Below are 23240 nucleotides of genomic sequence, written 5' to 3'. Positions count from 1 at the left end.
TGTGTCCCTCATGGCATGGGTCATGGAGGTATGACAGTGGATGGACATGAATTTATGACTGGTACCAGTCTCTGATGCTAGGAATGCTACACACACCAGGATCCCCATATTTATAATATACCACCAAATATAGGCGTCAGTATCAATCCTCCCCGGCCCATACAGAAAATATAAACATGCCCATATAAGGAAGCCGGAAGCGCCGCCATCTTGCTACACCTAGAAGAACTCTTGGACCGCCTCGTGATGAGCCAGCGGCCATCTTGCCACACCCTATCCTTCTTAGGGGTCACGTCAGGTCATTTTATGGCTGCGCTATCCCCTTGGGCACACCCGCTTCCCCCCTCAACCGAATCTGCTGCCGTCACTCACCGACCTCCACCCCACTATACCTCCTGTCCCCGCCGCTGCACCGTTCACCGACCGCCGCGGCTGCAGGCTACGCCCCGCTCTCCTACCCACCCCCGGGGAGGAAGCCATCGACACAGCCCAGCGGGTGCACCAACATGGCGGCGCTTCCCTTTCCGCCGAGCTAGTCTGGGGCCGCGGGGGCCGCTGGGAGAGTTGGTGGCAGCGGGTCCGGTGCGGGGTGACCGCAGGAGACCCCGGAAACTGCGTCACCGGCGGCGCCTCATTAATATGCGAGCTCATTAGCATAATGTCCTGATCCCAGGCTTTGGGGGACTGTAGGGATCGCGCGTAGGGACTGCGAGCGGCCGCCTGCCCGGGAGGAGGGGACACTTGAGGCCTGGACGGGATGGGGGACAGCAGGGGTAAGTATCTCTCTGTGGGCAGGGGGTGGGAGGCTGTGCCAGTTGGGGGAGGTGGGACTACAAGTCTCAGCATGCCTGGGGTGACATGAGGGTGGATATCATTACCATGGCTGCTGTGTGTTGCTGCTGCTTATGTGACTCTTGTGTCTTTTACTCCCCACAGTTTGCCAAAGCCCAGACACCTCGTCTCTCAGCCCGCCACCTCTGGGACGCCCGCTCAGCGACACCCCTCCTCCGCCAGGTGCCCCCCTGCACCCCTCTATGATTGGATCCGCCATGACCTCCTCTGTTAACTCCCCGCTCGGGAGCCTGGGCTCCCCCTTCCCCGTCATCAACTGCTCCGTGGGGTCCCCTGGCATTCCGGGCACCCCGTCCATAGGATACGGACCTGTCAGCAGCCCCCAGGTAACCGCCCACTTCCAGGGAATTAAATGTCTGCCCTTGAATTTTAATTACATTTAATGACTGCGCACCATCCCCAGCTGGCATCGCAGCTTGCACTCATTAGGCTCCATTATTTTTGGGGGTGCGGATGTCCTTTGATTTTGGAATGCCACAAAAATACCCCACCCGGCAAGTGAGATATTTTTGTGGCAAATGGGGCTCCTATAAACCTGCAATTATGTGCAATACACTCGGTGACGTTATCGCGGTGCAGTTGTTTTTGGTGCACAGCTGATGTTTTTATGAGCGTTCTGTGACCAATTGAGAACTTACCCCCTCAGGGCTGTGGCGGCTGGCATATAGCCATTTATATAACGACATTGAACCCCATGGCGGCTTTTACAGTCAGTAGTGATAATTGACAGCGTCGGGGTACACAAAGAAATCACCGTCTTATTTTGTTATTTGTGGTTTAATCACTTTCCAGAACTGGGGAGACTCATAGGAGAGCCCTAAAATGTAGACATTGTGTTCACCCACAACTATTTACTGGAAGTGATAGATGAGCCTTTTGGATTTTCATACTAGGGCTATAAAGTGGAAAATCTTGGAGAGAGATAAAGTACAAGCCAATCCGCCCTTAGCTGTCATTTCTCAAACAAAGCCTTTAACATCATTCGGACCTGATTGGCTGCCTCTATAGTTCTGTTCAAGCTTTGATAAATCTATAGTTAAATGTAATATGGCAGAGCCAATTTTATTAACACTGCAAAGAGGTGTCAAATCTGCTCTAGAATGGGTGCAGGGTGCTTGCGCCCTGTAAACCAGTCTGGGGTGTTCAGAAACCAGTTTTAAAAATAAAATCAACTGAAAATGTTATACATGGTTTTTTTTCCCCCAGATAAATTCCACAGTGAATCTCTCTGGTCTGCATCCTGTCAGTTCCTCTGAAGATGTGAAGCCTCCGCTGGGGATGAGAGTCATGCCCGGGCACCCCAATGGGGGAGGATTAAGTGGAAAGAGACTTTGTGCCATCTGCGGAGACCGCTCTTCTGGTGAGGCAATGATGGGTTTGAGCTCTGTAATGATCACTTTGTGGATGTGAGGGAACTAAGCAACTTCCACCAGAACGCAGAGGAGGGGGCCGTTTTGTCAACAGAATGTTATGAATCCGTGTCGCTAGCCCAGCTTGCAAAATGGCTTCCTCCAATGTCAGAAGATGTAGACCTGTTGATTGTCTATCTGACCTGCCTTCAGTTTTGTGCCCGAAGCATGGCAAGTGCAGCGGTACACTGATATTGTGTCCATGTCGAAATTTGGGTGATGACCCATTCCTGACTTAGACCCAGGGGTGTATCAGATTCTTAGGTCAACATGGTTGGAAAGGTTGATTTGATGGGGTTAATGTACTAAATGTTCTAAAATAATTTCCCGTAACAGATTCTAGGATGCAATGGAAATATATCTAGAATATGTTGCTAATTTTTTTTATATAATTACCTGAGTTTATTATCAACGTGGATTATGATTGGGAATGGTAATCTGTGCTGAGCGCATAGGTAGAGGGACGGGCACACTTGCCCAAAGCGTGGCGAGCCATGTGCGGTGGGGGTACACTAATTGGGTGCCCATATGCTTAAAGTTAAATTGACACCCCTGAAACCTTTCCACTTTTATCTCATGTTAAACTTGTGCAAGTCAATTATTTTTTTTTACTTTCGACCTAGTCAACCATTTCCACCTAGGGGCGGGGCCTGTGGTGTCACAGCAGTTAGACCTCTCCTTTCTTACCGGTAACTGGTTACTTCCTGTAGATGTAGGAGAAGCTACAGCTGTGTAGGGGATCGGGGAGATTATTCTTTATGCCAGAGCTAGGGGTGTGCCATTTGGTAGACCATGAATGATTGACAGTGAAAAGGTTTAAACTTGAAAGAAAAAAAAATTGTGAAAAACCCATGTCGACCTAATAACCGGAACCAAGAGCTGAAGTACAATGTTATATAAAGATGGAACTCCCTGGTACAGATTTAAAAATATAAGTTCATTACACGTTTCACCTCCAGAGACTGATCTGTTAATTACAATTCCTTTACTTATAATAAGACCGTAAAGGGGGAATGACCTCGGCACTGCTCGGAGCCTCTTTATGACTTGTTGCTGTGATTGGTTGGAGGCGTTCTGAGAGGAGTTGTACAGTTTATTGCCGCACACGCGTACAATGGTGTAATCCTAGCGTCAGTCTGTGGCTCAGCTGAACACTCGCCCATGATTGGGTGTCTGTTGGCTTGTTCTGCTTTGTGTAGTACTGTTGTGTTATCGCTACTGTATCACCTCCTTCTAATGTGACACTGGCTGTGCGGAGCAGTGTTAGACCATGTCATGCCTTCGCAGAGCACATATGTGTGATTCCCATGCATCTGTGTCCTTGTACATCTAGCTTCAGTATGCCATGTGTTGTGACTGAGCCACCAGGGCTTTTCGTATCGTCAGGAGCCTTTCCTTAGGTGTAACCTAAAATGACTAGAACACACGAGGAGACCCTGCTGATTAATTTGATATGTGACCCTTGTATATACATGTGGCTGAGTCTGTATTCGAAGCAGCAGAGTGGAAATTCATATGCTAAAAAAAACCCTGCAGCATCGTAGTGTACTCTGTATACTGGTTCAGACACTCAGGGACAGATGTATCCAGCTTCAAAAGTGATAAAATGAAGAGTGATCAACAACCAGCCAATCAGCTCCTATCTTTTATTTTTCAAACCCAGCCTGTGACATGACAGTTGAGAGCTGATTGGCTGGCTGTTTATTACTGTCCATTTTATCACTTTTGAAGCTTGATACATCTGGCACACGGATCTACAAGGGGCATATATATCAAATCAATCGGCGCAGTCTATTTCTGCATCCCAGTTGCATAACTATGTGACAAAGACACATTTCCAGCAAAGTCTTCGACATAGGCCAGTGATGGCTAACCTTGACACTCCAACTGTTGTTGTTGAACTACACATCCCAGCATGGCCAAATAGTAAAACCGTAGCAGGGCATGCTGGGATGTGTAGTTCAACAACAATAACAGCAGAAGTGTCAAGGTTAGCCATCACTGGTGTAGGCAGTCTCTGAAGACCTGGTGTTGAGAGCTGGTCTGTTTGGCGTGACTGCAGCAGTGATGTATGTGAACGCAGTGATGTATGTATTGTCTCTTTGTAGACACAGAAAGGTGTAATCTAAGAACACCCAAGGCAGAGTCTCCGATAGTGACACAGGGGGGAATTTACTGAGATGTATATTTTACTTCACATGTGAGATTGCTATGGGCAACCAATCAGATCCTGTCTACTATCTTCTAGCAGGTGCTAAATAAATAAGAAGTAGGAGCTGATTGGTTGCCCATAGCAACATCACGTGTGAAGTAGACTACACATCTTAGTAAATTTCCCCCAGGGACTCAGGTACTGTCTGCTAGAGATCGCCACAGAGAGGTAGATTTAATTAGTGGGGATTTAAATCCGAGGTAAAGCGGACGGGGTTTTGTAGTTACTGCCTGCAGCTAACACAGGGGGGGTGGAAGCAGAAGGACGCTTTAAACGCACTAAGGCGCGGACAGAAATCTTCTGGAGCTTGTCACAGGCTTACCGCTGGCCGTAATTGCATAGCTCTGGGCACTGAACCTATCAGCTAAAGACCCATACACACTGGGTGATTTTGAGCCGAAACAGCAGTTTTCTCGTTTGAGCCACCCAGTGTGTACGGGGTAGCGATGAACGCTGATGTGCGCTCACATCATCGCAGGCCACCGGCATTACCAGCAGATGAGCGACGGGGTGGACGGCTTCCCAAAGTGTCCTGCTATAGACAGTCATCCACCCCTAGATAAATCGCTCAGAAGGGCAGAAATCTCTCAGTGTGTATGCATTGAGCTATTTTGAGCCCCGTTTTTTTTTTTTTTTTTTTACCACATAATCGTTGCCCATACACGCTGGGTAAAAATAACCCATAGTGTATAGACCTTAAGGCTTATCATGGGGAAGAATTGAGTCGCTCCAGGCACTTGACTGAATCTACCCTATTGATCTATTTACCCTCTAATAGTGGGTACACACTGTGAGATATGCACTATTTTTCTGTTCGGTGTTGCTTTTAGAAGCATTTGATGCAGATTCGATCCCAATGCGCCAGTAGAAATCTGAAAGAAATATAGTCTTTCCAGGCAAGACTATATAGTAGAAATGGAAAGACTTAGCGAATCGAAATCGAATGCCAGATCTAACCGTGTGTACGCACCTTATGGGCTTGGTAAAACTTTTGGGGAAGGGCTGAAGATACACCAGCGTGCGTTTTTGCCATGTCTTTTCCATACACTTCTTCTAGATCAGCCTGGTGTCGTGCATTGGGAATGGTAAAATAGGGTGAGCTGTATCCTCCAGTTAGGATGGGCAGTGATTTTGGGGTGTTCACTCTAGCGTGAGCACAGTACCATCTGGGGAAGCACAGAACTTCTGCACAGGTGTGCCCATGGATTGGCGTGGGTTCACCTTCCCTGGAGGCATGCTAGCCCTTATGGAGGTGTTGTGCTGCACCAAACGTCTCCCCGCATTGAGAATACATGGGGGTGAGATTTAATAGGATGAGAGAATCAGAAAGTGAGAGATTTGGTAAGAAAGCTCCAGTTTTTTTTTTTTTAAAGCGGCAATCATTTACACTGCTAAACCAGTTTGATTTTGAAGTGTAAATGATTGCCCCTTTAAAAAAAACTGGAGATTTCTCACCAAATCTCTCACTTTCTGAAAATCTCATCCTATTAAATCTCACCCAGGGAATCTAGTTTTCATTTCAAATCCTGTGCAGTTCCTCTCATCTGCCTGAGGTGTCACTGTCTGCTATGGTGCTTCTAGCACAGTCTGCTATATATCTCATTACAGACCAGACTGTACTAGAAGTACCAAAGCAGACAGTGACACCCCAGGTAGGAAAGAGGAACTGCACGGGTTTTAAATGTTGCAGGGTACTAGAATCTATTCTTCAGCAGTGAGCGCTAAACCCTAACTTTACCTACCTGCGGAAGGGCATAGGGTAGGCTGTTTCAATTGGATGCCACCCAAAATTGTAGGCTGCATTTTTTTTTTTTTAAATTGAAATTGGTCAGGGTGCAGCGCCCACTGAGACGGCTGCAATCGTCTGTAGCAGAGTATAACATAATCCAGTGCGATGACTTCATACAGTACAGATTGGTAGTTAGATGATGGCCTTGTACGGGGTGACCTCTAAATAGTCTTGTGCACTGTTGGCAGTGCTGCTGGCACTCAGATACACCCGGCAAGCTCTGCCAGCCTCAGTGACTGCTGGGTGTAGCTCAGTTACTGTAAGGTCTGCAGCCACCTGGTTGGGGGGAACCTGGTTAGTACATTTCTACTTTTTTAGTGGTAAAAATGAAATTCTTCGTATCTGAGATTTGATTCATCTCTTGGATATACCAGGTTGATATTTCTGCGGGAATGCTGGTATTTTGCATGTGCAGATTGTTTTAGATGTGTTCTAGTTGTGTTAAATATAATTTGGATCAGTATGTAATTACGTTGTGCGGGTGTGTACAGTATGACAGCAGGCCAAGTTTGGTCTCCCAGCCTGAGAGCTGTAGGAGGGTAGAATGTTCTTTGCCGTCCCCACATGCACTGATTTCCTTAGCAGTACATTATTAGTCTGGCGGTTCCCACGCTGACTGTACAGCTTCCAGCCTGCATACATACCATGGGACACCTGAGTGTAGAGCAGTTGTTTTGCGTCTGAGTGACTGTATTGTGCGATAGGTTCCTGTATAGGATAGCCAATCCTGGGATCAGTGAAATGCCACGATTTTAGCACCCAAAAAATGCCTGTATTTGAATTCCGGGATTTGAGCCTCCAATTTGGGGATTTGCAGGATTAGGTTGTGCATGTGTGCCGTGCAGCCCTGAGCACTAGCTGCTGGGTGTCACCGGTTTATTTATGGTGCCTAGACAGGGCCAGTGGCATTTCAAATGTAGCTACAATGGTAGTTGGCAGACCAGCAGCCAATCAGGGAAGTAACTCTGGTTGGTTGGTGGAAAGCGCTACATTTACTCCCGCCCCTTCCGCACTGCTCCCGCCCTTCCGCTCTTCTCCCTGCACCCGTCCTTCCCCTCTGCTCCATACACTCGGCTTTACTTGCTCCTGTACAGAAGTAAATCGTTTCCGAGCTGTGACCTCATGATTGCATGACGTATGTCTCTTCTGCTGCCATTAGCAGTGCGAGTAGCCCCAAGTGCTAGGCGCTGCCAATATGTTAGTTGGGGTCAGGGGATACAGTAGAGTTGCAGTAAAGGTGTCGGCATAGAGCATAGAGTGTCTATGGGAATTGTCACTCTGACCCCCGCACAGTGACAGGATCATTTCGGGTGACAGGTGATCAGAATCTTGTCCCGTGTGTTCTGTGCTGGTGTCAGGATGGTATCGCACAAGCAGGTTTTCCTGCCTGGACAGCTTTTAAAATGTCATTTCGTAGCGATACGGGCTGGCAGGGAATAATCTGGAATGAACAGGTACTCCATAAGCACCCAAATTAATTCCCCTGCCCCTGTCACGCAAGCTTGGATAATACGTCATTGCAGTGATTTCCCTGCCAGGAGGATAACATGGGGCAGGGCTGGTACCGCTTGTGCCACACCAGCCTCAGGGTAATGGAAAATTCCTGTGCGTGCTTATCAGGTACCTGGGCACAATGCAGCGCGGTGCTTGTCATGCAGTCGGCATCCCTGTACAACCCTGTTCTGCCTCGCAGCTACACCGGTAACTACAGCCCCGCCGGAGTGTAATTATCCTGCTAATCCCAATTACTCTCCAGCATAATAGTTTTACATGCGCAGCGCTGCCTCCCTGGGGCCTTCTCCTGTATAATCCTATTAATACGATTTACATCTTGTGGCTGTAGTTATACGCTGCTCTTCCTGTACTCCCAGTAGCCCACAGCTGTTTGCTGAAGTCCTATATTATGCAGTGACCGTGTTGTCTGACCAGTTAGCAGCGCCGCCTTAAGCATTGTTCCCTCTGTGGAGTCCGACATCTGCTGCCCTCCGCTTGGTGGGCTTGGTCTGGGGGCGCAAGTGACTGAGGTTCTCTAGGCACGTTATCGGTCTATGTTATAAGTATATCCATTCTTGTCCACAGGTGACTTCATTAGTACTCATGAATATACTTTAATCCAGGACCGTTCCGATGCCTTGAGGCCCACGGTTCGGGGACCTCTGACCTAGAGTATAAGTAGAAGCAGACTGTATTGGATGGCACAGTGGTTAGCATTGCTTACTTACAGCGATTGGGTTAGGAGTTCTATTCTGACTTGGGCCCTATATGTTTGGGGTTTATATGTTCTCCTTATGTTTGTATTGGTTACCCCCCTCCTAACCCTCTACCGATTTTAAGCCCCCATTTTTCTGTTGCAGTCTAGAAAATAATAAACCGATTCTTATTGGTTGTTACAGGCAGGAAGTCTGTTAAGAAGCTTTAGTAAATGTACCTGTTGGAGACTGGCACCGCGTAGTTTGCGGCTGAGTCATCAGTGATCTCTATGATGTCATCCTGATCTCTATGATGATGTCACTTGCACGGAGGTGTGACGGTGCAGAGGGGATAGGAGGAGGCTCCTTTTTCCAATGCCTTGTTTTTTACCATTAATTGCTCGGCATTGCAAAAACCCAGCTTACGCATCAGTCCGTGTTGCAGCAGCACCTTCCACTTGGTCACCCTGCTACGTTGCAGCTTGTACGGCGGCTGTGTCCTTTCATCGTATCTGTAAGTCACCATGTGTGTTTTGCCCTTGTGTCCCGCAGGAAAGCACTATGGCGTATACAGCTGCGAGGGCTGCAAGGGCTTCTTCAAACGCACTATCCGCAAGGACTTGACCTACACCTGCAGAGACAACAAGGACTGTATCGTGGACAAGAGGCAGAGGAACCGCTGCCAGTACTGCAGATATCAGAAGTGCCTGGCTACGGGCATGAAGAGGGAGGGTGAGTGTGGCCATGGCAAGCTTTGCTGTTCAGTTGTGTCTTCATGGCAGCAGTTACAGGGCGCCACCTACAGTTTCTGAGCATGAACTGCACCCCAGAAAATGGCCATCTCCGCTTGTTGTATTCCCTAAACCAGGCATGTCCAAACTGTGGCCCTCCAGCTGTTGTGAAACTACACATCCCAGCATGCCTTGCCATAGCTTTAGCATTCCTAATAGCAAAACTGTGGCAAGGCATGATGGGGCTTGTAGTTACACGATAGCTGGGGGGGGGGGGGGGGGGCATAGTTTGACCATGCCTGCGGCCTAAACCTTTGTTGTTCCTTAGTGGTTTCACTGACGCTCCCGCTTTGATTACAACATATGCAGCTTGGGCCTGAGCCAAGATCAGTATCATCCGCATCAGCACATTATGAGATTGTTGGCTGTACTTGGGTAGGGACAGAAGTTAATTGGTGTTTACTGCAGAACATTATGGTACAAAGTTACCCTCAATCTACTTGGTGAACATTGGAATTAAGAAAACCTATTCTGTAGTGGGTCTGCGGACTGCGGTCTGTTCTGTTTATGTGATGTTTGTCTCTCACTGGTCACCTAACGCTTCTCTTTAATTCTTACTGGTCAGCGGTGCAAGAGGAGCGCCAGCGAGGGCGGGAACGTGATGGAGAGGTGGAGCTAGGTGGGACAATAAACGAGGACATGCCCGTTGAGAAGATCTTGGAGGCGGAGCTGGCAGTGGAACAGAAGAGCGACCAGAGCCTCGAAGGGGGTGGATCAGTGAGTAAACCTGTAGTAGAGGGCTAGTTGGGTCATGAACAGAGTTCTAGTTTCCTGCAGTAAAGCTGCGCTGAGCCTTTTAGAGCTCTCATATGGGGAATTGCAGAGGCCATAAAGTCCCCTTTTACGGCTTGTCACGTTGGACACGGCCTTGCAGAGTGACGCTCTGGTGTGTAGTAGCTGATGCATAAACCAGAAGCGATGTTGTTGGTTGAGGAACAGGTTGGATTTTATGTCCTTCCCACCAGAGCCCAGCCTGGAGCGAGTGCAGTAAAACCACATTCTGTACATTCCGCTGCTGATTTTTATCTTTTTGTTTTTCCCTTCATTATTTGCACAAGACAAATGCCTGATAAAGAAGTTGTGGATTGTTTTTCTGTGTGCTAAAGAAAAAAACATTCTTGAGCTGAATGAATCAGAATGCACACTGGCAGCAGTTTGATGAGCGCTGTGTGCCAGGGGGCGTTGGGGCATCAGAACGCACACTGGCAGCAGTCTGATGAGCGCTGTGTGCCAGGGGGCGTTGGGGCATCGGAGCGCACACTGGCAGCAGACTGATGAGCGCTGTGTGCCAGGGGGCTTTGGGGCATCGGAACGCACACTGACAGCAGACTGATGAGCGCTGTGTGCCAGGGGGCGTTGGGGCATCGGAACGCACACTGGCAGCAGACTGATGAGCGCTGTGTGCCAGGGGGCGTTGGGGCATCGGAGCGCACACTGGCAGCAGACTGATGAGCGCTGTGTGCCAGGGGGCGCTGGGGCATCGGAGCGCACACTGGCAGCAGACTGATGAGCGCTGTGTGCCAGGGGGCGTTGAGGCATCGGAGCGCACACTGGCAGAAGACTGATGAGCGCTGTGTGCCAGGGGGTGTTGGGGCATCGGAACGCACACTGGCAGCAGTTTGATGGGCGTTGGGGCATCGGAGCGCACACTGGCAGCAGACTGATGAGCGCTGTGTGCCAGGGGGCGTTGGGGCATCAGAACGCAAACTGGCAGCAGTCTGATGAGCTCTGTGTGCCAGGGGGCGTTGGGGCATCGGAACGCACACTGGCAGCAGTCTGATGAGCGCTGTGTGCCAGGGGGGCGTTGGGGCATCGGAACGCACACTGGCAGAAGACTGATGAGCGCTGTGTGCCAGGGGGCGTTGGGGCATCGGAACGCACACTGGCAGCAGTTTGATGAGCGCTGTGTGCCAGGGGGCGTTTAGGCATCGGAACGCACACTGGCAGAAGACTGATGAGCGATGTGTGCCAGGGGGCGTTTAGGCATCGGAGCGCACACTGGCAGCAGACTGATGAGCACTGTGTGCCAGGGGGCGTTGAGGCATCAGAGCACACACTGGCAGCAGACTGATGAGCGCTGTGTGCCAGGGGGCGCTGGGGCATCAGAGCGCACACTGGCAGCAGACTGAGCGCTGTGTGCCAGGGGGCGTTGGGGCATCAGAACGCACACTGGCAGCAGACTGATGAGCGCTGTGTGCCAGGGGGCGCTGGGGCATCAGAGCGCACACTGGCAGCAGACTGAGCGCTGTGTGCCAGGGGGCGTTGGGGCATCAGAACGCACACTGGCAGCAGACTGATGAGCGCTGTGTGCCAGGGGGCGTTGGGGCATCAGAACGCACACTGGCAGCAGACTGATGAGCGCTGTGTGCCAGGGGGCGCTGGGGCATCAGAGCGCACACTGGCAGCAGACTGATGAGCGCTGTGTGCCAGGGGGCGCTGGGGCATCAGAACGCACACTGGCAGCAGACTGATGAGCGCTGTGTGCCAGGGGGCGCTGGGGCATCAGAGCGCACACTGGCAGCAGACTGATGAGCGCTGTGTGTCAGGGGGCGTTGGGGCAGCAGACGCAGACATGTTCTAAGCACAATTGCAGAAATGTTACATTGTACACACAAACCTACTATGAAGATAGTGATCATCCTGTGGGCATAGGGCCTGATTCAGGTTTGATCGGATGGGGCTGTATTCGGCCCAGATTCCGATGGTGGAGGCCTGCGAATGTGCAAACCCCCTGTGAGAACAACTTCGGCGAGTATCGCGCTGTGAGGGGAGGGAAGGGGGCGGAGAGAGGACTGGTGCAGGGGAACACCCAGCATTTTATGGGCATCTCCAGAAATATGCTGGGTGTTCCCATGGGAACACAGACCGGTCTAGGCCTGCTGGGGGCGGGCGGCTGAGGTCACATGACGTCAATATTTAGTACAGCTGCAGCATCCTCCATTTGTAGAGGACCCTGGAAATAGGATTTCCTCCCTACCGGGGTACTTGGAGTAGTGTTCATTCTAGCACCCACTATCTTTGAGAATCCATGCAGTTCCTCTTCCCTGCCTGGGGATTTGCTGTCTGCTGAGGTATTTCTAGCACAGGTCTTGTTTGTATATCAGTGCTTATATACAGACCACACTGTGCTAGAAGCACTACAGCAGACAGCAAAATGGAGGTTTTTTTCCTTGGGAGGGAGGGGATATCCCACTATCTCAAGAGCCCCGGCGCTAGTGGGTATATATAAAACAGCAGACAGAGTAACTGCAAGGGTTTTCAAAGATTGCGGGTGCTAGAATGAACACTAGATATTTTTAGGGCAAGGTGCTGACCACAGGGCGACGCGACCGACCCGATTTTACATTGTACAGCCACCCGATTTTTAATTGTATACCCACCATGATGCTTAATGATTATGTCAAATGCCCCCCCCCCCCCCATTGTTAACGCAACGCCACGATAAACGCCAACCCGAAGCGTGGAGATCGCAGCGGTACGCGTCCTCCGACCTTTTCATACCTCCACTATCCACGTCGGCGTTGAGTTGAATTTATATAGTGTGGCGAGCCACTGAGCCCGAAGCGTGGCGACGCGGATCACCTGTGAAGTAATGCGCATCCCCTCGTGGGGCTCGGTGCGCTCGCCACACTATATAGAAACAACACCACGGCGGCGTGGATAGTATGAAAAGGTCGGGTTGGCGTTGATCGTGGCGTGGCGTTAACAATGGGGGGGGGGGGCATTTGACATAGTAATTACCCATCAGCGTGGCTGTACAATTTAAAATCGGGTCGAATCGGTCGCATGCGATGCGATTTTATTTTTTTACTTATTTTAGACCCGATGCCATACAATGTAAATCGGTGGCGTCGTGCTAGGAAAGAAGTACCGAAATTTACATTGCAAACAAACAAAAAATAATAATGATAAAACAATGAGCTCACTGAAGGGAATGGTTGGAACAAAAGACATTATTATCCTTTATTAAGGACCGTGTAGGGAAAGTGGCTCTAAATTGCACCCCCTCAGTGATGAAAGCTGCCATCTGCTGAGAATGAAGTTGTTTGCACAGAGGGCAGTATTCAATGAGAAAAATTCGCTGTGATTTCTAGAGAGTTTGTGCTTTTCACGCGGTGGAGAGAGGTTTTTTTTCTCCAAAGGCGAGCCACCCTATTCAATGTGAAATATTCTCCGTCTTTCTAAGTGATTCTCGCCGTCTCTCTCCGTGTAGAAATTCTCCATCTTTTGATGGAGAGCAGGAATGTGAACTTTTAAACTAAAAGGGTGTTTTTTTTAATTTTGGTGTAAAAAAATCAGGTTTTTTTTTCTGTGAAGGGCCATGTTATTTTTATTCATGTGCCTATAGCACATGAATATATATTTAATTTTTAAAAAAAATATTTTTTTAAATTTTTTTTTTTTTTTACACAGTGCAGCCAGCAGGGGGCCGGAGCGCTCGAGCCGCTCATTAGATATTCATATATTCACTGCACCCGATGCACGTTCGGGTACAGTGAATACTGGGTCCCCCGCTGGCTATAGGGGGGGCAGCCTGTGCTGCCTGGGTCCAGGGGAGCCCTGCTCCCCACCCCATATCCCCTGCAGCAGCCAAGAGAGACTTTAATCTCTCTTGGCTGCTACGTCCCCCGGCTCCCTGACAGCTCCCTGCCGCGGACGCTCGTCCGCTGCAGGGGTTAAGACTCGCCGCGAGTGGCGGCGAGTCTTTAACACGTTGAATAGGGGGAGCAGGAGGCTCCGGAACACGGAGAGTGCATGGCGAGAGAAAAAATCTCTCGCCATGCACGGAGAATATTTTACATTGAATACTGCCCAGAGAGAGAGGATGCAAATGCACTATGCGAGCATTACATGACAATATAATATATCATAAGAGGTTGTTGGTATATCATTGGCCAGTGATATTGGCCTGCCCACCAATCGTCCAGGTCACCTCTTGTCGAGCAGGTCCCTAACATTATGGGGTCACCATCTGGGGCGAAGTTCACAAATCCTCTGGGATCCCCAGAGTCGGAGGGGTTGGCCATTGATTGGCTACTATGTGCCCCTTCCGGATCCATGATGATTCCACTGGAATGGAGATCAATATTGGACCAAAGTGGCCACGTAAATAAAGTGCTTGAGTGCAAGTAGAGAGCAGTCCGTTGTAGCCAAAGTGCAAATGCTTATGATGTGTCACTGTGCAGGGAAAGTGCAGTCTGTGCTGGTGCAGAAAGTGACTTTAGTGCAGATATATATATATAATTAAGCCCATTAAGCATGGTCATACTCTGCTATGTCCATTACATATTCTGTCGTAATGACAATTACCCATTATACCACACACCATAGTGCCCAGTACACATTACCACACACCATAGTGCCCATTACACATTATACCACACACCATAGTGCCCATTACACATTATACCACACACCATAATGCGCATTACACATGATGGCACACACCGAAAGTTCTCAGCGGCATGTCAGCACGGTGGGAGTCAGCTTAAGGGCGCACAGTGCCTCACACAAAAAGGGCAGGGTGCATTTTGAGGTTTTACAAATGGTAAGGGTGCAATAGAACCTTAGAGGGAACGCTATTGGATTTCTGTCTACTTACCTCCTGTCTCTGTTTCTCCAGCCCAGTGATCCTGTTACAAACATCTGTCAAGCTGCTGATAAACAACTTTTTACTCTTGTTGAATGGGCAAAGAGGATCCCCCATTTCTCTGAGCTGCTCCTGGACGACCAGGTTATTCTGCTCCGAGCTGGTAAGATTGGTGTTACTGGCAATGGTTCTGTGGAGAACACAGTAAAGCTCCAGGGAGTTCCGTTGTCCCGGCAGGTCCATCTGCTCTTGCTGGACTAGACTTTGGCAATGGATAAGTCCGGCTGGGTGCACTGCGTAGGGCTTTATCTGTCCAGTAAGTTGTGCAATAGACCATTCTGCCTGGGCAACAGATCTCTCTGTAGGCGGCGTTCTACCTTACTTTCCTGCATCGCGCTGTATCGAGTCATCCCCGGCTTTCTTTCCTCAGGTTGGAATGAACTCCTCATAGCGTCCTTCTCCCACCGCTCTATTTCTGTGAAAGACGGCATCTTACTGGCTACCGGGCTGCACGTTCACCGCAACAGCGCACACAGTGCCGGCGTAGGGGCCATATTCGACCGGTACGTGTGGACCTTCCCATTGTAGCACAATGTTACAAATAACACTTTCCTTTTTGCGTTGCTTGAAATTCTGCCGTTGTCTTTTACAGAGTTCTGACGGAGCTGGTGTCCAAGATGAGAGATATGCGCATGGATAAGACGGAACTGGGCTGCCTGCGTGCAATCATTCTGTTTAATCCAGGTAATGTCTCTCTAGGCGTCGCTGCCAGGATCCCCTGCAGAGAATCCTCCTCTGTTTGCGGAGTTTGGGCCATGCAGAGAAATCGCTCATTCTGTGTAGTAAAAGGCTAACGCTGCTCCTCACCTCTGTGGGGGGATTAAAGTGTTGTACAGACCTGTGGCCACTACAAGGAGTCTGGTTTGGCAATATATGTTTTCAGATCGAGCTTACGCTGACACTACTGTTATGTTTGCAGAGTTAATGATAGATCATTATTGGAAGTTTAATTAGCACCGAGCAACATCAATAGTAATCAACTGTTGAATCTGTTTTAAGGTGTCCGTTGTCCACAGGGAAAATAGAAAAATGATAGGGTTTGGAAGGCGATATACAGATGTTTCTTTATACATCCAGTCTCATTACCTCATGCTGCCAGGTCCCAGCGACTCTGATGTTGGGGGCGTATTTGGCAAAAATGCATCTTTGTCACAGCACAATGACACTAGGACACCGTAGGAGATTGTGATGACACTTGTATATCTTGTGCGACTGAGTCTGTATACAGAATTTTTGCTGGAGGGGCGCTGCAGTTGGTACAGTGTCATATTCAGAGACTCAGCCGCATGCAAATATGTCACATCGTATTAATCAGCAGAGTCTTCTTGTGTCCTAGTTGCACAGCACCGTGACTAAGATGCATTTTTGCCAGGATAAAACAAAAAAGGTGCTGAAAGACTCTCCCACGGCCTGGCGAGTAAAGAGGGGCTGTTCGGCATGACTGCAGCAGAGATATATCGGGACCCGTCTATATAATATGGAATTTCTTCTGCTTTCAAGCTCTTTATTTCTCATTTAATCCTCTGTTTCTCCATTTCAGATGCCAAAGGGCTGTCTAACCCAGGTGATGTGGAGGTTTTAAGGGAGAAGGTCTATGCATCATTGGAGTCTTACTGCAAGCAGAAATACCCAGACCAGCAGGGAAGGTGAGATTGGTGTCCTAGTAATGATCTGGCTTTCTATCACGTGCCCCATGTTATTTACCTTTGGCCCCATATGAATGATTTAAGATCCGCTGTGAGTATTGCGTGACTATAATTAGCTTTTTCTTTCTATGTTGCCCATCGAGGTTTGCGAAGCTGCTGCTCCGCCTCCCCGCCCTGCGCTCCATCGGTCTCAAATGTCTCGAACACCTCTTCTTCTTCAAGCTCATCGGAGATACTCCAATAGACACCTTCTTGATGGAGATGCTCGAGGCCCCACACCAGCTGTCTTGAGACTGTTCAAACCGGCTGCAGACTTGCGCTCCATCCCCAAGAGACAGCTAGTATACATAATCCAATAGGCTGCATCCGATTGGAGATATTGGCACCTCACAGGCTATCCCAAGAGACTGCTTGAACTGTTCAGACTGCTGCTCAACCCCCAGTCCTTGGTACACTCTCCTGTAGACTGCTTCCAAATTGGGATTTTTAAATTGAACGCAGCCGGTGGGTTTCATCATTGGTAGACAAGCGCTCCCTCGGGGGCGGAAACCACCAGGAGATGATTTGCCGCTCAAGAGACTGCTGCCGGTAGGCCTCCACGGATCATGAAGAATTGAGTCTATTGTCTGAGTTTGTGCCAGGGATTTTACCTTTCGTTAGGAGGCTCTCCTATGCAATACCCTCGAGTATGGTCTTGAAGTGATAACTATGCTAAGAATGGATGTCCCGAAAGAGTTTCCTCCCCCTACCCCAGTGGGTACATAGTCCAGCTTGCCCTTACATGCTCTGGAAAGACGTCCAGCTTCTGAATGGGAAGGGCTCTTCTGAGGGCCTTGGACTCTATGAAGGAGAGATGCCAATTGGTTGTCGTGTTGGGTTCCTCGTTAATCAAGCTGGAAAACAGACTGCTTAAATGCACATGAGCAACAGACTGCTAAATTGTGATGTGTCACGGGAGCTGATGGGGTTGGTCATTGGTTTTGGTTAACTTGTAAAGAGTCCTGTTTTTTAATCAGTGGACATTTTTTCTTTTTGGGCCTAAACAGTCCATCTCCCCATCTCACTGATTTTGAGGTGCCCTATCTAATTACTGCACTTGTTAGGGTATAGGGGAGAATACTGGGGTTCACTGTAGGGTGAAGGGGACCTCTTATTAATGGTTGAGTTCATTAACTTTTTTTTTTTTTGGGGTAATGACTGTTCTGCTTTTTGGGGTGCCTTGTGGGTGGGGGGGGAGGGGGGAGAGGACCTCTGCACCTCGACCTTTTACTCTGGTGGGATATGTAAACTTTAAACTTGGGTTGACTGTCCCACTTGGTTCAGCCAGTTCCCTTCAGATCATTTTTGTTTTTATTTGGAAAGATGATGATTATATTGCACAGGATTTTAGGAAATTTGTCCAATGAACTGTTTGTTTACCCCCTACTAGAAATCTGGTTGGTTTTGAATCTGTCCCTGCTGAATGGATGAATTTAAGGGGCATGAATGGCTCCACAAATAGTTTTATGGTGTCTCTGTATAATAAGTTCTTGGGGGTGCCAGATTTTAAGAAAGAGAAAAAAAAAATTCACAGAACTTTCTGCTGCTAGAACTGTTTAATAACTCTATAATAATACCCCTTCCTGTTCTCCCGTTCCCTGTTTCGGTCCTAATAACTAATTTTATGTTTTTGGGTCTTCTCTTTTTTTCCCCCATCCCTATCTTCCTTCTATTATTTCTCTGGTATATAAAATTTGTGCCATCTTCTTGTAAAATAAAGTCCCGGCCCCTAATGCCTGCAAATAAAGAGAGTCCTTCTACACACACAACTCGCCCACTCATAGTTTTATACTCTCTCTATGGGAAGCAGCTCCTCATGGGAGGGGTTAGGTTAGACTCCTCCCATCTGCAGCACACCCTCTTACTATGCGCTCATTCATTATTCCTGTTGCTTGGAATGAATATTAAAGAGAATTTTGCTCTGTCTTCTGATTTTTGCCTTATTGTTATTATTATTATTGTACTTTTCTGCTTTGCTGTGCAGTTGATGGCTGTTGGCGTACACAAAAATATATTGTACCAAACAAAGTTTACTTGCATCATGTATACTTCTCTATTATATTTTCTGTATAGCTTTCAGTGATGTCACAAGCAAAAATGGCATTTAATGTCCGTGACTAGACAGACCCTGCCATCCCAATACATAGAAAAATAGAATTTGACGATAGATAAGAACCACTTGGCCCATCTAGTCTGCCCCTTTTAACCTTAACCGCTTTGGTGGTATGCCCAGATATTTTCTGGTATCAGCTGCGTTGCCACGGAAAATTTCTGGGAATACCACGATACGGTATGTAGCCGCCGCTGGTGCCAGGCAGCCTTGCGTGCGTTACATACAGTAGTCCGTCCTGAATGATCACTTGTCTCTCTTCTTGGCTAAGAAGATATTGCAGGAGATGAATGGAAATGTTGGCAGCAGGGGAAGTTAATAACACACCTGAACAGACATCCAGGACAGAGGTGATGGTTTACATGGGCTACTGCAGGCACAGTAAGATACCGTACCAATGCTAATGTCCACCCGCATATAGGTAATGTGATAATCAGGAGCGTACTCTCTATATATGCTGAGGCGGAATGGACTACGCAACCTAATGCCAAACAAAAAAAAGGTTCTACCATGCTGACACTTGTAGTGCCCCACATAATAAATATGCAGGTGAACGCTCTAAACTAAAAACACTGCCAATCAGAATATAAATAAACTCTGCAATTTAACGAGGCATAAAATTGTTTTGTAGCAAAAGTTTTGGCCAAACATACAAGTACTACTGCATCCAGGTGATCTCATCCGGTGCAGCCATAAGAGTTCTAAAGTTTAAGACCAAAACATGATCCCCCCCCCCACCACCACCACCACCACCACCACCCAACCCACCTCATCAGGACTGGAAAAGCACCAGCTTTATCCTTGGGTGCAGGAAATGACACCAAAGCCTTACCATAATACAATAATTAAGGAATTCACCAAATTAGTAACGCGGGTCCTCTTCCAAACCTACACCAGGTCCGTTCCCTATCCGCCAGTCCGTGATGTCACAATTGTTGTAAATGAGCGGAACGTTTCCTGGTAACGCCCTAGAGAATGAGGGTGGTGCCTGTAGTACTGTCTCACTGTAACACAATCCTGCCTGTTCTAGGGGTGCTGGGGAGGATGCTCTGCTGCTACTGGTGTTGGATAAATATGGATTCTATGACTTTGGCAGAATAATGAGATCTGAGCAGGAAGAGACCGATCAGAAGACAAACATGAGATTTAGGAACCGCAGCATTAAAGGTGCGCCTGGACCAAGTGCAGCGTTACCCCTGGAGGGGTATGAGGTGACCTGGGGATGGCTGCTGCTGGGGATAAAAGGACCTTTATTATCACATACTGATTTAGTGTATTCTGTTGACAATGGAGCCGTCACTAGTAGAGCTGGCTCCTTCCCAAAGCCACAAGTTATATATAGACTTCTCAATGGGCTGTTTCTAGAGCTGGGTAAGGGCCGTGCTTTCTGCTGTCAATCAATATCCGAATGGCCAGCGGTGACAATCCACCGCTGCTTTGTTGGCACGGACGACTTGCACATGTGTACTATGCGCAGTTGTTCAATAATCGGGCTGCAAATTCGCACCACGTGCGATAGGATCTGAATCGGGCCCATGGTCCAAACAGTTCATTCTCACACTTGCCCTAGAGCAGATCTATATTGTTGAGAATTAGGGGCCCTGGGCCAACTAGAACCCTCTGCTACCACACGGAGACCGGTCACTACAACAGCAGGTCTCCTGGCTGAAGGCACCGGCCTCCATGTGAGAAACCCAACGCCATCTTTCAGCGCCTTTATACGGATGGACCCAATCAAGTCTTATACTTGGGCTACGATTCCTTAAGGAGATTATTTATGACTGTCCGCTAGGAATCACTGGTCTTTACACTGGTAATCCTCAAAAATGGTACCCTGGCGAGAAGACCGGCTCATGTGTCATTCACAGTTAAATAAAATGTAAGGGTATATGTATTAAGCATTGGAGAGAGATAAAATGGATAATAACTTACTAACCAATCTTCTCGATGGCAGTTAGGAGCTGATTGGCTGGTACTTTACCTCAGCACTTTATCTTTCTCCAAGCACAAAGACCCCTAAAGGTCCATACACACTGGGCGACTATGCCCAGCGTGTATGGACAGCGATGATCGATATTATTGCTGGGGGGGGGGGGCGGCGCTCAGTGCATACACACTGAGTGGATTTCCCCCTGCCCGGCGCCGTCAGTGGGGAGAGGATCAACGGCTTTCCCGGCAATGATGCGGAAGCGTGCAGCAGCGATCACCGCTCATCGCCGGGCCATACACACTGGACGGCTTTGTGGCTTTCAGCTTAAAGTCGCCCAGTGTGTATGGGCCTTTGCTCTGATTTTCCCTCTCTCACAGACAGAACCTAATGACTCCTAGCCAGAAGGATCAGGCCCGGCATCAACCAGCACCACACAGGCCCGTGACCTGCTTCTCTCCAGCCACTGTATAAATCACATCTGTGACCGGAGTGTCCCTTTCAGCCTGAGGACTATGGCCTCCTGCACACTGCTGAGACATTAGACTTGATGGTTTTCTCTCCGTCACCAGAAGGATTGTAAGCTTGCTAGCAGGGCCCTCCTACCTGTGTCGGTCTGTTATCGTCCATTTTGTTTTATTACTGTTGTTTCCAACTGAAAAGCGCAATGGAATATGTTCTGCTATATAAGAAACTAAATAAATATATAACAAAGAATCATTAATACAATGTATACAGGACCCCTGAGCTATGGGCTTACATGTTGGCTTTTTCGTGTCAGGATCAGGTTCCGGCTCCATGATGACAGAGTGTTCCACAGACGGCCATCTTGGAATGGTGCAAGAAACGGCCAAAGCAGTTATGAGGTTCCCTATGTGCTTCTTAGACGTCAAGATGGCCTGTGCACTCTGACCCGGAAGTGATGTCATAGAGTACTTGCTTGGGCAGGCTAACATCATCCGAGACACATTCATCATGGGTGCCATGGAGCTGGTAAGGAAAATAGACCTACCCCCCCCTATATAAAGCATACATATGTGCTCACCCTCTTTCTTACCAATGTCCATTACATACGGTAACATGGGCAAGGGTCTGGCTAATTATGTTCAACTCATTCAGTCATATAAAGTCTGTTCTTCATAGATAATTGTCCATTAGGATTGACCAGAGACTCCCTGAGAGTGAGGACCAGCAGTGAGCTCTGTCATTTTGTATGGGGAAGATATTTATAAACTCAGGATGGATGTTGTGCATCTGCTGAAATACTGTATTCAACCACTAGATGGAGTGTTGTTACAGGCATTGTAGCACTGCACTATGGAATGGAATGTGGAGGGGAGGGGGGGTGGAGTGCAGCTTTTGTAAGAGGTGAGGCTGAGCTATAGGCTGTCTTATGTACGCCTCTTTATGCTTTTGTATGTTATGCTCCCGTGGAATCCTTATCTCAGCCCAAAATAATATACTTTTTTTTTTTTTTGAGCAAAATGCTCATGGCCATGCCCGGTTCCATCAGGTTGGTTCATACGACCACCCCTCTACTACTACACCCGTAGCTTAGCGTTAGTCTTTGTCCCCCTTTGTAAACCCCTGGTAATGAGCATGTAACCCCCCTGGCAAATGAACATGTAACACACTAGCAATGGACATGTAAACCCCTGCCAATGAGTATGTAACCCCCTGGCCACAAGCATGTTACCCCCTGGAAACAAGCATGTAACCCCTGGCAATGAGCATGTAATCTCTGCCAATGAGTATGTAACCCCCTGGCCACGAGCATGTTACCCCCTGGAAACAAGCATGTAACCCCTGACAATGAGCATGTAACCCGCTAGTAATGGGCATGTAAACCCCTGACAATGAGCATGTAACCCCTGGCCACGAGCATGTTACCCCCTGGAAACAAGCATGTAACCCCTGGCAATGAGCATGTACTCTCTGCCAATGAGTATGTTACCCCCTGGCCACGAGCATGTTACCCCCTGGAAACAAGCATGTAACGCCCCTGGCAATGAGCATGTAATCCCCTTGCAATGAGCTTGTACCCCCTGGCAATGAGCATGTAACCCCCTATGGAAATGAGCATGTAACCCCTGGAAATGAGCACGTAATTAATGTGGGGGAGGGATTTGTTGTTCTGCTTCCTAGTAATGTATGCAGAATAGAGAGATGAACACCGGCAACCGTCGCCCTGCTGCCAATCGCATCAGTTTGTGTCATTTTAGCCTCGCCTCTTTCCGCAGACCCGCAAATCTCAGCATTTTGAAGAAGCAATCTACTGATCTGGAGATTAGAAGGAAGCAATAAGCTGAGAGATACTGATATCCTGCCCTGCAATGGGAGCAGGCATTGCTGGGAGACCTTGGAAGAAGACTGCTGGTGAAGTGGGTGTGAATTATTAGTGTATAGACAGACAGTCAATAGTTAGACACCAAAAAGGTTGACATAGTCAAATGTGGATGTGCGGCTGCGCACTACACAGATCTGCTCAATTGCAATGTTAATCACCTGTATAAAGTACAAGTAGCATCATCTAGTTAGAAATAGCATAATATAATAGTCTTTTTTTTTTTTTGCAGGATCAAATAGGTCAATGAGCGGGGTGATTGACTGGAAAGCAACATGTTAT

The 23240-nt window shown here is 48.4% G+C and overlaps 1 protein-coding gene and 1 long non-coding RNA gene across 2 annotated transcripts in view; both read left to right on the top strand.

Moving 5' to 3' along the window:
* The first annotated feature begins 333 nt into the window (after window positions 1-333).
* On the top strand, window positions 334-18509 carry RXRB (retinoid X receptor beta). Its single transcript, XM_083160209.1, has 10 exons — window positions 334-773; window positions 937-1178; window positions 2059-2212; window positions 9004-9183; window positions 9808-9959; window positions 14866-14995; window positions 15263-15395; window positions 15485-15576; window positions 16433-16538; window positions 16682-18509. The coding sequence occupies exons 1-10, from the start codon at window positions 758-760 to the stop codon at window positions 16827-16829; spliced, it is 1353 nt and encodes a 450-aa protein (XP_083016335.1). The 5' UTR covers window positions 334-757; the 3' UTR covers window positions 16830-18509.
* A 2935-nt stretch (window positions 18510-21444) lies between these two features.
* LOC146036765 (uncharacterized) overlaps window positions 21445-23240 on the top strand; it is a 1847-nt gene continuing 51 nt past the window's right edge. Inside the window, exons 1-3 of the long non-coding RNA XR_014460954.1 lie at window positions 21445-21607; window positions 22855-22995; window positions 23191-23240. The exon at window positions 23191-23240 is cut by the window's right edge and continues 51 nt beyond it. This is a non-coding gene — a long non-coding RNA (uncharacterized LOC146036765). The remainder of the gene's footprint in view (window positions 21608-22854; window positions 22996-23190) is intronic.

The sequence above is a fragment of the Crinia signifera genome, chromosome 9 (assembly GCF_055691185.1).
Source record: "Crinia signifera chromosome 9, ASM5569118v1, whole genome shotgun sequence".
Classification (NCBI taxonomy): domain Eukaryota; kingdom Metazoa; phylum Chordata; class Amphibia; order Anura; family Myobatrachidae; genus Crinia; species Crinia signifera.
This window is presented reverse-complemented; position numbering and strand designations above follow the sequence as displayed.